The sequence below is a fragment of the Parasteatoda tepidariorum genome, chromosome 3 (genome assembly GCF_043381705.1).
Source record: "Parasteatoda tepidariorum isolate YZ-2023 chromosome 3, CAS_Ptep_4.0, whole genome shotgun sequence".
Classification (NCBI taxonomy): domain Eukaryota; kingdom Metazoa; phylum Arthropoda; class Arachnida; order Araneae; family Theridiidae; genus Parasteatoda; species Parasteatoda tepidariorum.
Genome location: NC_092206.1, coordinates 83,198,728 through 83,214,098, shown reverse-complemented (window position 1 = coordinate 83,214,098; position 15,371 = coordinate 83,198,728). Strand labels below are relative to the sequence as shown.

The following is a 15,371-nucleotide window of genomic DNA, read 5'->3' as shown; positions in this document are numbered from 1 at the left end:
GGTGAAGGGTTTACAATCTAAATAAATTATGCAATAAATAGCATGTGTATAGCAATTACACATAATTGGTTTTACAGATAAGTAGCATAATATATAGACATTTTTTAATCAGACATTTTTTCATGAATTTAGGTTATTTGTTCATCATACTTTTGTTTGAAACATCAGATTATTTTTATTTCATACAATTTTGTATAAAAAACTACTAAGTTGAATTTATAAAACAATAAGTTGAATTTCAAAAAACAATTTGATTTGATAGTTGCCAAGAAAATTGATTAGAAATAAAAAAAAATGTGAAAAAAAAACCCACTGGGTTTTTTTGGGCTGGGACCAACTTTTCAAACCCTGATATAAGATCCAACTTTTTTTCAGGAGATTTTCTTGAAACACACACACACAAAAAAAAGGTTGGCCTAACAATTTACACAACAACCACAAAAAAACCTTAAAACTTATCCTTGAAATAAGAAATACATATTATAAAAATGTATTTCTTATTTCAAGGTAATAAATAATAATAAAAAATCTGCAAATGAAGAAATATGTGTGTTAATTGTTCAATGCTCTTTAGATAAGTAGATAGATAACCAATCCTTTATTTTAGACAACTCATGTTAGGGAGAAAAATGTAAGAATCAAAAGTTGTGAGAATATGAAGAAAATAAAAAGTTATCGAACAAACAAAAAAGCTGAGTAAGCATTACCTGTCATATCCAGTAGCGTTACAAGATGTGCAGACTTCATCTTTGTCAAATCGATGTACTCTTCCTCTTCCTTTACACCAAGTACATTGTTTCTAAAATTTATTACTATATATAAATACAATCACATAGGGAGAAATGAATAAAAAGAAAATTGTCACAAACGAATATAAAACATGCTTTTGTAAAAGGCAATATTTTGAACAATTAATAAATATTTCGCTAACAAGGAAAGCAGACATCTGTAAAATTCCTATTGACTCGAAATCAAACTTAAATTGAAGAGGAAGGGTAAAAACATAGGATGGGATAAAAATTTGCCACAAATGCAACCTTTGGATCAAAATAGGATCTNAATTGTTATAATTCATGTACTAATAATCTATTAAGTATTTTTCAGAAAGATTATATTTGTTTAAAAATTTATGTAAAGGACCCATTTTTTTTCAAAAGGACCCAGTTTTTTAAAAGTCATGGGTCCCAGGGACCCGGGATTTTGAAAGCCTAGTGTCTTCCCTGCATCTGTAAAATTCCTATTGACTCAAAATCAAACTTAAATTGAAGAGGAAGGGTAAAAACATAGAATGGGATAAAAATTTGCCACAAATACAACCCTTGGATCAAAATAAGATCTCTCATAGCTCTAGTTAATATATCATTGAAATAAAAATTCATAAAGTAGATGTGTATTCATAGCTGAATGGCTAAAACATTCTACTTTAAATTGAGAGGTCACTGGTTTCATTCAAGCACTCAAGTTTAGAAAAAAAAGTTCTCTGACTTTTCCAGGTATATCAGGGAAATTTCAATGAAAATCCAGACCATATTTTATTCATACCATGCAATTTTTCATCAGGAAACTTTAATTTTTTAGTTGTCATGTCAAATATTAGATTTTATGAGAAAAAAAAAACAAGACTTAATTAGAATGGAAACATAGAAGTTTCGGTAATATGAGAAATTTTTGTAACAAATAATTGTAATAGATGTTTGAATTCTTTAACTCTAATCTCAATAACTGATTACTGTAACTGACAATTCTGAGACTGGCTATTTTACTGGTACAGGCCTGAAAGCGAGACGAAAATGAGAAAATACTGGTAGGAGAACTATTTCAATATTAGATAACATTCGGGAGGAGTTAATCTATTCTTAACAATAAACAATTCACTGTAATAAATTTTTTCTCGGCGAAGAAGCAAATCATTATAAAAATTGTATCCGTTAAAAAAATTGGCAGTTATAGATTTTCATTATTCCCGAAAAAAAATTTAAAACTGAAATTTATTTGTTACCAGTTTTTACTCTTTTCCGTCTTGATATATATGGGCTTTCACCCCTGCTGGTATAATGTAGGGTTATTCCAGGTTTTTATAATAAAATTACAACTTTTCCCGACAATTCCCTCCTTTTTAGAGTCGAAATAAAATTCTCTGACAATTCCAGGTTTTCTTTGTCCTACCTAACACCTGGAAGCCCTACAATACTGGAAAATGTTTTTTTTTTTCCTTTGAAGAATATATATTAAAAAAAAATACTTATTTAATTTAGCAATATTTATTTGAGAAATTATTAACTTTTAAACATTTTTGTTTTATTAGCTAAATAGAGGTTTTTCATACATAATTATTAAGAAATTAAATTACTTTTTAAAACAAAATTATTTACTGAAATAATAAAAAATGAAAAATTTAAAATAAATTACTAAAGATACTTTATATTTTTTTCTAATTTCACTATAATAAAAATTAATACTTTAATTCTCAATTCCTTTAAATTAAAAATGTTTTTACTTATTTTTTTTTAATTGCAAAAGAAAAATAAGTATTTCACAAGAAAAATCATTACTTTTTAAACTTTTTGGTTTTATAATTAAAATTAATAATTTCTTTCAGAAAATAATGTATTCAAATGATAAAATTAAACATTTTTCATTTTAAAAAATTAAAGATTTCACACAAAAATAGTCTTTTAATATAGATGATTAAAAAAAAAAATTTTTTTTCAATTTTAATAAATGCACAATTACTTACTGCCATTAGCTGGGAGAGAACTGGCATTCTCTCTACAATGAGTCAGACATCTTAACCATTCAGACATGAATACATATTGCTCAAGAGGTTATTCAATTTTAATATTATATTAAATAAAACTTAGAGGAGTCATATTTTGAACAAGGGCCTCATTCACAGATAATCTAAGTCATATTATGTTTATTACTATGCTTTTTAATTTAAGCTTATTTTAATTCTAATAAGAATGTTACAGATGTGTATTTCCTTTGTAAGTAATGAAGTTGGCTACTTTTATTACAGAAGTTTGAAACTAGAAAATTATGATTTTCTTTCACTTCATTAATTCACTCAAGTATAGCTTATAGTACACTTCATTAATTTTGATAAGACTGCATTTGTTAAATGATTATAAAAAAATTGAACTAAATCCGACTGTAATGAAAAAAAAAACTATTTTCAGAGTTTACAGTTAAATAAATGTAAAATTTAAAAAAGATTTACTTCTATTTACCAAGAATTTTAGCTCCAATTACCTTCTAGCTTATATGGTCATTAAAAGAAAGTTTGCAGTCATACGAAAATTATATTTAAAATAGAAAGAATTTATTAAAAACTAAGCTATTATGTCAACATTTAAAAGAAACACTACTAAAGAAAATAATAAATATTTACTAAAAGTTATATTTTACATGGAATAATCCTTCGATAAACAAATTTTAGAATTGCGTTTTAAACTTTTACAACTTGTTTTAGAAGTTTTCTAGATATGGCACAACACGCAAAAAAGAAAATAAACATAAAAAGGTCTAAATTTTCAATCGCTCATCAGAAAACTATGGGAACTGTATTTCCCAGATTGTGGCTACCCCCTATGTTTTGGAGTTCAGAGATATGTATTCAATGAAAGTACGGCTACGTGTCTAGTTTTCTAATTTAAAATATCATCAGCACTTATTAATTACCATATTTAAGGTCACCCCCTTGAACCATTAAGAGTGATTCTTAGACTGTTAAGATTTGATCATTAGATCCAGAGCCGGATTATATCTTTCGTAGGCCCTAGGCACAGAGCCGGATTATACCTTTCGTGGGCCCTAGGCATAGCCGTTTTTGGGCCCTCCCCTCCTTCCCCCACTCCTCCCCTCTTTTCAAAATATATGCTAAAATTTTCTTGCATATTTTTTTTTACATTTTTATTAATATGGATTTTAATTTACAAATTTGCTTATCGAACTTTATCTGCAATACCGACATACTGCCGATATTGCAGTAGATATCGATAATACCATTATGATTAGTTCAATCGAGAATACTTTTCCTAACTGTCACATTGCATTAAGAATATATTTGTCGATTCTTGGATCAAATGCAGAAGGAGAAAGATCTTTCTCCAGATTAAAATTGATAAAAAAAATTTTGTGTTCAACAATGATCGTTTAGCATGGCTCGCACTTATGTCTATTGAATACGACATTTTGCGTAGTCTTGGAATTCGACAGCTAATACAAGATTTCGTTGAATCCAAAAATCGCGAAAAAGTAATATATTAGATCATAAGATTCTGCAAAATAATTTATTACCGAAAAATATTATATTTTTATATGTATCTTCATAATTTTGTGCAAAATACACTTGTTGTTTTTAAAACTAAATTATTTTTGTCAACAAATTTTTTTCTCCCAAGTTTTTCGTAGGCCCTAGGCACGTGCCTAGTGTGCCTATAGGTTAATCCGGCCCTGATTAGATCAAAAGTTATTCGGGGTGGTCGGTCAAATTTTTTTTTTTTGCACAATGTACGTCAAAAGTGAAGTGCTTGCGGTTTTGATTTAGATTTTTTTCTCTTCTTTTTGTTAAACATTTAAAACAAAAAAATAGAGTAGAAGCATCACTCACCCTTCCATTTCCAAAACATGTTTCACAGCGAATCCTGCCATTTCCAACACATGTATGACAAGGTTTTGTGAATGCAGTATGAGGCACTTCAATCTTAGCAAATGAATCAACAAAACTAACACTGGGGACAGCTGGCACATCCCAAGGCCGAGGAGCTGGACCATTATGAGGACCATCAATCGGCTGTCCTGCAAAATGTTCACAATCATCAATCAATTCAAATTCCTAAAGTAAATTGATTTGAAGAGTCAAAGTATCAGAAAACACCAATCCTTGCCTACACTAAAGATAGCAAGAAAAAACAGATGCTATAATAAGCCCATAGCTGAAAATTGGTACTTCGAATACATAGTACTATTATCACAAAAAAAAACTATAGTAGTTTTAATAGTATCCTCTGATAATAAAAACATATCAAAAGATAAAAATTCTAGATATAATAAATAATACATATTTGGAGAAGTGTGCAATGCACTGTCCTGTTTAAAATCTGGATGAAAAAACATTTCCTTCCCATGTGCCTTTCGCAGGGTTGGGTTTTTGACGTCAAAAAGTGGTTTTTGACATGACAAGGGTATAATACTGGTTTAAACCGTCAAAAACTGAAGTTTGCCAAGAAAATATATAAACTTCAAAACTACCAACAGTTGCCATGCATTATATTGAAATTTAATTTACTATAGGTAATCAGCAGGTTTTAAAACATTTTTTAATTAAAATTAAGGTAAAATAACATTTAAAATCTCAGAAATTTATATTCAAATGCATGTGCAGAAAAATTTTGCACAAAATTTTTTTAAATATTTATATTTTGAAAAAAAAATTTTTTTTTTTGATACTTAAGAAAATTAAAAGTTTATTACTATGCATTTTTGACATATAAGGAACATATAACTAATATTTATAAGGAACTTACAAGTTATGTTGTATAAATACAAACTAGATACAAGTGTATAAAAAATTTTTTTAATGTTATACCGAATATCTTTATTATCCAGTATGTTAATTTGAATTTAAAAGTAGTTATATTTGTGAATAATGATAAATATAATTCATATTGTTTATTATATTTATTTATAATTATTACACTTATCATTTTAAAACAATTTTTACCTTCTTATTTTTTTCCCCCACTTGTATTAAGAATACAAATAATGCATATCTTGAAAGCAAGAAGTAATTATTCAACAGCTGAATATTTAGATATTCAACAAAACTATATAGTATTCAGCAAAATGAAATTCACAAGTATTTGGATAAACTAAATTTTCAGCATAGTAAATGAATAGGCTGAATATACTGTAAATCGACACTAACTACTCTGTGTATTTAACAGAAAGCACTTAAATTTGTATTGTCTTATGTTAAAAAGATTATTAAGAAGATTTAAAAGAATATTAAAAAGATTTTTCTTTAAAAGATGTCTAATGTACAAAACTGCTAATGTTTATCTTTAAAAATGTCTAATTTTTAGTATAATCTATACTATACACTAAATTTGGTTATAAATAAATTTCTTAATAATATCACTGCAGATTTTCAATAACACATGAAAATGAATACATAATATTACAAAAGATGTGAGCTTTCAAAAGTACAAGATTTTGGTTACTATTCAAAATATAAGTGTTTCTTCAAAATTTTAAATTTATTTTTTCTAGAACATATTTAGAAACACTATCCTTTTTAAAAAATATATAAATTTTATGTATTAATTAAATTTCACATATGAATATAGGTTTTTGACATTTTCGACAGTGAGGTTTTTGACGTGACGGTTTAAACCATGGTTTAAACCGTCAAAAACTGTCACATGTCAAAAACCTGCCAACCCTGGCCTTTTGAGATTGATTAAGTACTTGCATGTGTAAAACATAACATATATAAAATAAACTGTTTATTCCCTCTGATTTTACACAAAACATGTTTTTTTTATTGGCTTTTCAGCAATTTAAAAAATTTTTAATAATTTATTACAACAATGCAAGTGCTGAATTTTATCACATTTTTGTACGCTTTTTGGGGTGACTCTACCGTAAACCCATGTCTTTTTCTGATAGTTCAAATAACATATAATAACATATAGTGGGATAATAACATATTTTTACCATTATATGGTTCAAAGGTCCAAGATGTCTGACGTTTTTCAGTAAAAGTTTCCAACTTGTACTGAAATTATAAAAATAAATTAATCTCTAGAAACATAAATCAATTAAGATATCATTAATTATCAAATTTACTTACGTGGAAAGCACTGGACATATGAATCTCTCTCACTTGCATGTCTCTGGCAGGACCAGAGCTATAACAGCAGTGCTCCGAAGCAAACTGAGTAACAGCATCTCGCACCTCCTCCTCATTGAAACGTGGTAGACTAAAAAATGTGTAATACTCTTAATATGAAACTATGACAAAATGGTAAACATGAATAATAGCTGGCAATTAAGCGCAACTAAAATGAATGATTCATATTATCAAAACTGAGCACAGGAATTGAAAAAGATGGATAAGGCTTACAATTTTCGGTCAAAACAAAAATAATTTTATTATTTAATCAGATTTGACTACAAGGACAAAGTGAGAAAGGTTTGTAGTGCTTATAATTAATGGAGACTAGCTATTAGCTTTTTTTTTATTGCTAATTTAAATGATTAGTTAAATTTAAATAGATATTGAATGTACAGGCAGGTGGCAGAAGATTTAGTTGCTGTGTCAATCAAAATAACATAAAACTTTTCCTGAGTAACAATGCAATTAAATTTTCTTTGCCTGGTTTTATTTAACAAATTCAAATCATCCTAATAATTGCCATACGGCATACCCTTTGATTAATTTTCCTTTGCTTTTTAGGCTTTTCCCAGCTAATTAATTGTTGGATGGATTGTGAATATGATGATGCTTTATTGTTTACATCTACACATTTTAATTAGATTCATGTAAATGAGTTACTTACATGATCAATGACTTAACATAAATAAGAGCTTTTCATTTGACATGAAGCAAGTATATAACATTAATTTGCATTTGATAGTAGGACATGAGTAAGAGATTAATCTCCTTTTTTATAGCATGTGTGGCATAATTCAAATCAAAATTCAGTTAAACAATTCTTTAAACTAAAGATAAGTTTTATTTAAATCAGTCAAAAAGAATAAGAAATATGTACAGTAAACAATTTAAAACCTGATAAAAATAACTTTTAATTTAAGCAAACCAAAATAATTAGGCCATTTTTTTTCGAAAAATACCAGGCTTAAACTCATGCATGCCTTAAACTCATTTCCTTTCGACTGACTTCAACTCTCCCTCACTTGTGACCAACCTGATATTTTATAATAAATGCAAAAGTTAATCACAATGCAGGTAATGTTTAAAATTCATACTTTATTAACTACAATATGTTTAAATTGAATCAGACAAGAAAAAAAGGAAAATATGTAATGAAACAAATTGTTAATAAAACAATGGTTAATAAACTAAGACCTCTAGATAAAATAGTCTTAACTCACACTTTTAACAAATTGTAGCATGCACAAAGAATTTGTAATAAAAAATCATGCATAGATTGATAACTCAAAAATGCAACAAAAAAACTATTTAAAGGTGAAATTTGTCAAACATTTAAGCTTGTGAATTTGGACTCTTAATACCTTACATAAACCAATTCAACCTTGCATGAAAACAATATTGCATATCTATCATGTTGACAGAAAATGGAAGAACACTACAATCTCTTCTAGATTTGTCTCACTTGTGCCATATTTTTTTCATTTCTTTTCATTTGACGAAATTCTGCTAGTTCATAGTTAATTATGACATTTCCCTTGTAAATTCATAAAGTTAATGAATATTTTGATTGTTTATAACATACATAGAATATTTTAATTATTAGCTACTATGGAAACAAAAGTCTCAGCCTGAAAGCTATAGTAATTAAAAAAAAAAATCTCTTACTTGTAAAATGAGATTAGTTGCAACTTTCAACAGAATTTATAAAAAAGTAACTCTTTCTTAAAATGAGCTTTTATTTCTAGTTTGCTGTTTATTTTTATAGTAATGCAAGGCTTCCAACTCTTTTCTGTGATTGGTTATAGGAGATCATTTCACTAGATATTTAAAGTATAATAAGATAGTTAAATGGTACAAGAAACTAAGGCCAATGCAAAATGAAAGAACAGAAACAAAAATCAGGAAAGTTCACTAGGGCATCTGGGGGTTATAAAACTAATATTTATATGAAGAAGATATACCTTCTGAAGAGTTGATTAATACAGATAGCTATAAAATATTATAAGTTTTCAGAAAATAACAAACATTTTATATTATTACACAAAATAACAATATTTAGCATTATATTTTTTTGTTTAATCCTCTAAGATTTTTTTTCTTTTTTTTAATTCAGTTCATGAATTTAGTTATTCAGTTTATGAATCAGTTTTCTTTTCAGTTACAAACACTGGTTTTTTCAGTGTTATTTGATGGGAAAAATTGTTTTCTCATTAGGAAATTTCCATTTTAGACTTGTAATACTTGGAGGGCAAAACCACTAATATAATTATCATTCTAAAACATATTTTTTAATACATTTAACTACATTTTTTAATACATACTTAAATTTTAAAAGAAAATTTAGAAAGAAAAACAATTATTTAATTTATATAACCAATTAAGTAAGAGTCAAATACAGTAACAAGATAAAAACAAAAAAGTTAATCAAGATATAATGGTGAAATATTTTAGGAAATTTTTTTTTGGTGGGTTAAAAAGCAGATAATGATTACAAAGAAATAATGATTTTGCATATGAACAAGACTTCAAACAGGAAGAGTACTTGAAATTATTTTATAGATAAGTATTTCTATGATTGGTTTAATTAATTTAAAAAACTAAACATTTGTCAAATAGTCTTTCGGAAAGTTAGGATGTAACCATAACACTGAAGTTTATTTTAAGATTCAAATGCTAAGCTCTATTGCTTACCTACATTTTAAGAAAAATTATATTTCTCTTAAACTATGTTAATCTGCTTGTAAAATATGAATAAAATATAACAAAAATATAAGGTTTTACTATTTTTTTTATCTATGTCTATGAGTAAAATGATATTCAACAGAGTAAGTAATACTAAAATAAGTTTAGTCATCTAGAGTTGATAAAAGTTGGATTATTCAGAAATCTCCAGGAATTTAAAATTTTTATTCTAATAAATTAATATGTTTAATAGCAAATACTTTTTTTCTTAATTGTTTTACATATTCACATAATATTGTTAGAACAGTTTTAATTTTTAAAGCAGATACTTGAAAATATTAAATTATAATGTATGAATATGTGTTTCAATTTTCTTACTTTTGGACAGGCTGTCTCTCATGTTCTCCAGGCTGCCAATCAGGCACAGTGGGAGGTATTAAAGTAGCTATAATCAATAATAAGAATGTAAAATTGGCCTTAACATTTTAACAGCCAAACACAGACTAGTTATGATTAATAAATGATATTGTAAGATGATAATAAATAATATTGCATACTACAAAGATTTCAAACAAATGGAGGAGTGTGCGCTTGTAATGATTAAAAGGCAGGTGGGAGGGGCTGACCTTTTAAAAACTGCTTAGGGAAAACACTGCTACTGTTTCATCCTGGCCAGTTGTTGATGTATCGCAATTGACCTTATTATATCAGGGGTCTGTCTAGGTTTTTCTGAGAGGTACCTATTATGTGAAAATTTAGACATAATTTGTGAAAAATTAAAAACTATATTAAAAAATCAACACAAAAATATTGATTTATCGTTTCTTAAGGGATACAAAAATAAAATTCCAAGAAAAAGTATTTTGAGAAACTACGGTTTTTCCTAAAGTTGAATTTGTAAAGATACCGCTAAACGGTAGAAAATTCGGCCTGGACAGACCCCTGTATATGTTTATCATTTTATTGCCTCTACTGTTAAGATGAATTATATTTTTTGCTGTGACCCTTTACTATAACTAATTGGCAGATAATACAGAGAGCCAGGTGTGTTACAACTATTATAGACAATTATGATTCTACTGCTCTATAACTAAACATACCTTAAAAGAGTAAAATGTAGAATCTTGGAGAATATGCATAAAGTATTACACACAATAAATAATAGTAATAAATAATAACAATAAATAATAGCATAAATATTACTCACATAAAAATATGCAGTGTGTTACAGAAAGAAAGTCAAAAATTATAAATAATTTATAATAAAACTAAGTAAGTCATTAGGAATGACAGGCAAATAAGTTAAAATATACTAAAACAAATGAACGATTGATACAAAGGGGATATTTTTATAAGATATTTAATAACATTTCGGAAAAGACTTATTAGAACCTTTCTTTTATATTAATAGAGGAATGCTTGTACAATAACTTTTTATTATCTCTGAACACACATTATAAAACAAATGGTATATAATTAAGATTTCAATAAGTGGAAATTTTTTTGTGCACATCTCTACAAATAATTAAGGTTCAGCTAATATGAAACTTGTATTCAGTTCATTTATTCAAAGAGATATCTCCAAATATATTAAAACTTTGCTAATTCAAGTAAAAATTGTCCAATGAAACAATAATTTCAGTAAAGCATAAATAATGAAGTTAATATTTTATAGTGATTAGATCTATCACAATCCTTATTTTCAAAATTATGATCATTACACAGTTCGATATTTTATTGATTTATAAATAAATATATTGCATGGATTTTGAACATTAAAAATTATGCCTCCCTCGATTATTTATATAAGATTACTTGAAAAAGAAATATTTTTTTTAAATTCAAACACTGCACAATACATTATGAAAACCTGAGTTTCAATATTTTACAAGCATAATAGAAAAATTACAAATTTATAAAATATAGTAATAAAAACTAATTACACTAACTTTGTTCAAATGTTAATCCCTCATATCCAGGAACAGGTTGTATTCCACTCAAATCTGGAGCAGTAGGACAGACAGCTGGCTGACCAACTGAAAAGAAAAAATTAATAAAAATTAAAATAAATTGTAATGAAGTAATTATACTACTGTAACAGGAATAATAAAAAAAATTCCAACTAAGTAAAACAACATAGATTTTAAGTAATATTATTCACATAGTTTCTAAAAAACTTGAAATAAAAAACAAATACCTAACCATATCATAAAATTAAATTTTTAGGCAAATCATTAGCTTGCAGCTACCTAAACTAAAACAAACTAGGTAGTTTAAATCTTTGTTTCAAACAACCAACATGAGAACATATATATATATACAAAAGTAGTTTTGAGAGCCACACTCTAATCCATATTTTTATGATTCAAAGCAATTACNAACTAAGTAAAACAACATAGATTTTAAGTAATATTATTCACATAGTTTCTAAAAAACTTGAAATAAAAAACAAATACCTAACCATATCATAAAACTAAATTTTTAGGCAAATCAGTTAGGTAGCTTGCAGTTACCTAACTCCATATAATCCATATTTTTATGATTCAAAGCAATTACAAAAAATACCCACATTTTGAGAATGAAAATGTATAAGCCTTATAATAATATAAGTGTATAAATATTTAATGTATAGACAGGTTTTATTAGCACTTAAAGTTTGTCTGGCCTCTAGCTTATAGCCCAAGTATTGATACTATTTAGCTTATAGTCCAATCGTAATAAAAAAATGATAAAAATTTTATTTAAGTCAAATGATTTTTTTTTTTTAAATCTTCCAATCTTAATTAAAAGGGCACAATGAAAAATAGTTTTAATTATAGCATGTAAATTTACCCTTGTGCTGGTGAACAAAAACAATGAATTAAAAAATATATAAAACAGAAGTAAAAACAATGAAGAAAGAATGACACAGAGCTTCCACAACTTTTAATCATTAAATTATGCGTTTCATGGCTAAAGATGAACTGCACATATTAGATATGAATATAAAAATTATTAGACTGCACATAAAAGATAATATATAAATTAACAATAAGTATAATTACGATAAATTATACAGATAAAATAATCAAAAGTAATAAAATTTATTTTTTACATGAGATTATCTTTAGACAAATGAATTTTACAGTTGCGTGCAAAAAATTTTTTCAAGCCGCTTCAATAGTTTTCCAGATATGGTGAAATACGCAAAAAGTATAATTAACATTAAGAGGTCCAAACTTTGGATTGCTCTGCTGACCAAACTAAGGGAACTATAATTACCATATTACGGTTACCCCCTAAACTTTGAAGGTCAGAAACTCAAACCTGTTGAAAAAAAAGGTATGTTTATACAAATAAAGAACATTTTTATGAGTGATTTCGAGACTTAAAATATCGTCTTATAAATTAGCATATTTGAGGTCGCCCTTTTGACCATTAGGATTGAGTCCTAGAACATGTAGATCTGATNGACTGTTTGCTGATGGAGTAAACATCACTTTTTCGCTCCCACTCAACTAAGAATGATCAAATAAAAGTTACTCTGATTTAATTAAAATCCTGTGTCTGTTTATATATATATATATATATATATATCTGTCTGTGTGTCACTTAAGTAATATCATTTTTGAGAATGTATTGTATGCATGCATTGTATCATAATATATCCAAAATGTTCATCAATAATACATTCATTAAATTAATTCATCTTTACAATAATATTTTGGTTCTGATGCATTAATAGTTGCTATTAGAGTACTTAAATGCTTTATATCTCTAAAATAAAATTTAAATGTAATTCATTAAAAAAGTGTTAAAAATAACATTTATTAACAAAGAAAATTAAAAATATTATTAATCTAGAACACAGACAATAAAACAAGTATTTTCATTGTAATATACTGAATAAATTCTTCATCCTAACTCTAGTTTAAAAAATGCTAAAAGAATATTAAAAATCTTGAAATTTAGGGTGTCTAACAATATGATAATTGAAGCTTTTGAGTAAAACACTATTTTAAATAATTTAAAAATTATTGTTCAATAAAAATTTTTCCAAACATTTGAGCCTTTAAATATATTCTCCAAATCAAAAAATAAAATCTATTGTCTAAGCCAGCAATAAAAAATGATAACAATTTGCAATAAAATCTTTGCAGTGTAAATAAATATTTACAAGTAACGGATTATAAAAATATTTCATAAAAGCCAAATTATAAAAATTGTTTAACAGTAAATTATTAAAACATTAAACAATAAATTCTGTTCTGTATTATATGGCACAAGGTCAGGACACGTTATAAATACACCAACTAATTAAATAATTACAAAACAAAAATAAAAATTTTAACAATTGAAATTTATGCTAACCTGGACTAATTTGCTGACCAGGATATCCAGGAGTTACTTGAGGTTGTTGAGGAGGATATCCAGGACTTATCTGTGGTTGTTGAGGAGGATATCCAGGACTTACCTGGGGTTGTTGGTAACCAGCACTAACCTGTGGTGGATATCCTAAATTTAAACAAATATTAGTTATATATAAGAGATAAAACTCAAAATATAATGCTAAATGCTACACAATTCTTATTTTAGATAATTCATTCCTCAGATAATTCTAAACATTATAGAGCCATTAAACGTTTTCAAAAACAAAATTTCATTAACCAAAAGAAATTTGTTCATGAAATAGAACACCAAACTTAACGTCTATAATTAGTATCATGCTTTGCAGTTTATACAAGTAAACATTAAATTAATTTAGAAAACAAAATAAATGGTATTTTTAGTATTTTTCATTAGCACAATATAATATGCAATTCCTAAAAACATAACATTTAATTGTTTAACCTTTGGTCTAAATTGTTATTTAAAAATCCTCACTTAAATAATTGACAAAAAAATTTGAATAATAAATATTTGTAAAGGCAAGAAATATTTACACCTTAAAAAAAATCCATGAAATTGTTTTTTGTTTATAATATGTCAAATATTAAAATTCATAAGCACAATATGGTAAAACATCTGGTTTAATTTATCCAAAATTTTATTTTATATTTATTATCTGGATTTATTTTATTCAAATATCAATATTAAATTTCATAAAAACAATAATCCATCCTTGTTACTTTAATCTGACATGCAATGGTAAAAAAAAAGTCAATTATGACTTATTCAGGCATGCTGATATTTATAAATAAAACAGTTTAATATTTCATTAATTTTAGATTATTCAATAACACACCCACAACACTGAGAATTTTTTTAAAACAATATCAATTATAATGCCCATAAGCAGGGTTCGTTGATTTAAATCATCTTGATTTAAATCATGATTTAAATCAAATGATTTTTTTAAAAAAATCATTGATTTAAATCAACAAATTATTTATATATATATACTATATTGATATCAAAAGGTAAAAAACAGTGTTTTAAATAATTGATAATTTTGTTATTTTCTTTTCTTAGTTTTAAAATTTATTTTAAATAAATTGCTGCATTAATTAATTTTAGTTAACGAAATTACTTTCTTTCTTGGAGTGTGTTAAACACATTTAAAATTACATGTTTAAAAATCTTTTGATTCTTAACATTGAAAGTACAGATTAAAGTAAATATTTAATGCTGTCTTAATATAGACTTGCATAGCTGTAAAAAGTAAATAAACATGATTTTTTTTTCAAAAAGAAAAAAAAGCAAATGTTAATTAAAATTCTACCTTTTGATTAAAAAAGCATGGAATTCAAATCTACATTATAGTTTATTGATGGAAATTTCTATATTTCTAAAGCTTGAGGTTATATTA

General features: G+C 26.1%; 1 protein-coding gene across 2 annotated transcripts in view; it reads right to left on the bottom strand.

The window, feature by feature from the left end:
* LOC107449640 (protein SSUH2 homolog) overlaps nucleotides 1–15,371 on the bottom strand; it is a 38,463-nt gene that overhangs the window by 8,810 nt on the left and 14,282 nt on the right. For both annotated transcript variants that reach the window (XM_071178906.1, XM_071178905.1), the window contains exons 3-9: nucleotides 13,934–14,077; nucleotides 11,533–11,619; nucleotides 9,962–10,028; nucleotides 6,857–6,986; nucleotides 6,721–6,781; nucleotides 4,613–4,800; nucleotides 708–799 (exon numbers count right to left, since the gene is read on the bottom strand). In XM_071178906.1, the coding sequence (XP_071035007.1) occupies nucleotides 708–799; nucleotides 4,613–4,800; nucleotides 6,721–6,781; nucleotides 6,857–6,986; nucleotides 9,962–10,028; nucleotides 11,533–11,619; nucleotides 13,934–14,077 (769 nt within the window). The remainder of the gene's footprint in view (nucleotides 1–707; nucleotides 800–4,612; nucleotides 4,801–6,720; nucleotides 6,782–6,856; nucleotides 6,987–9,961; nucleotides 10,029–11,532; nucleotides 11,620–13,933; nucleotides 14,078–15,371) is intronic.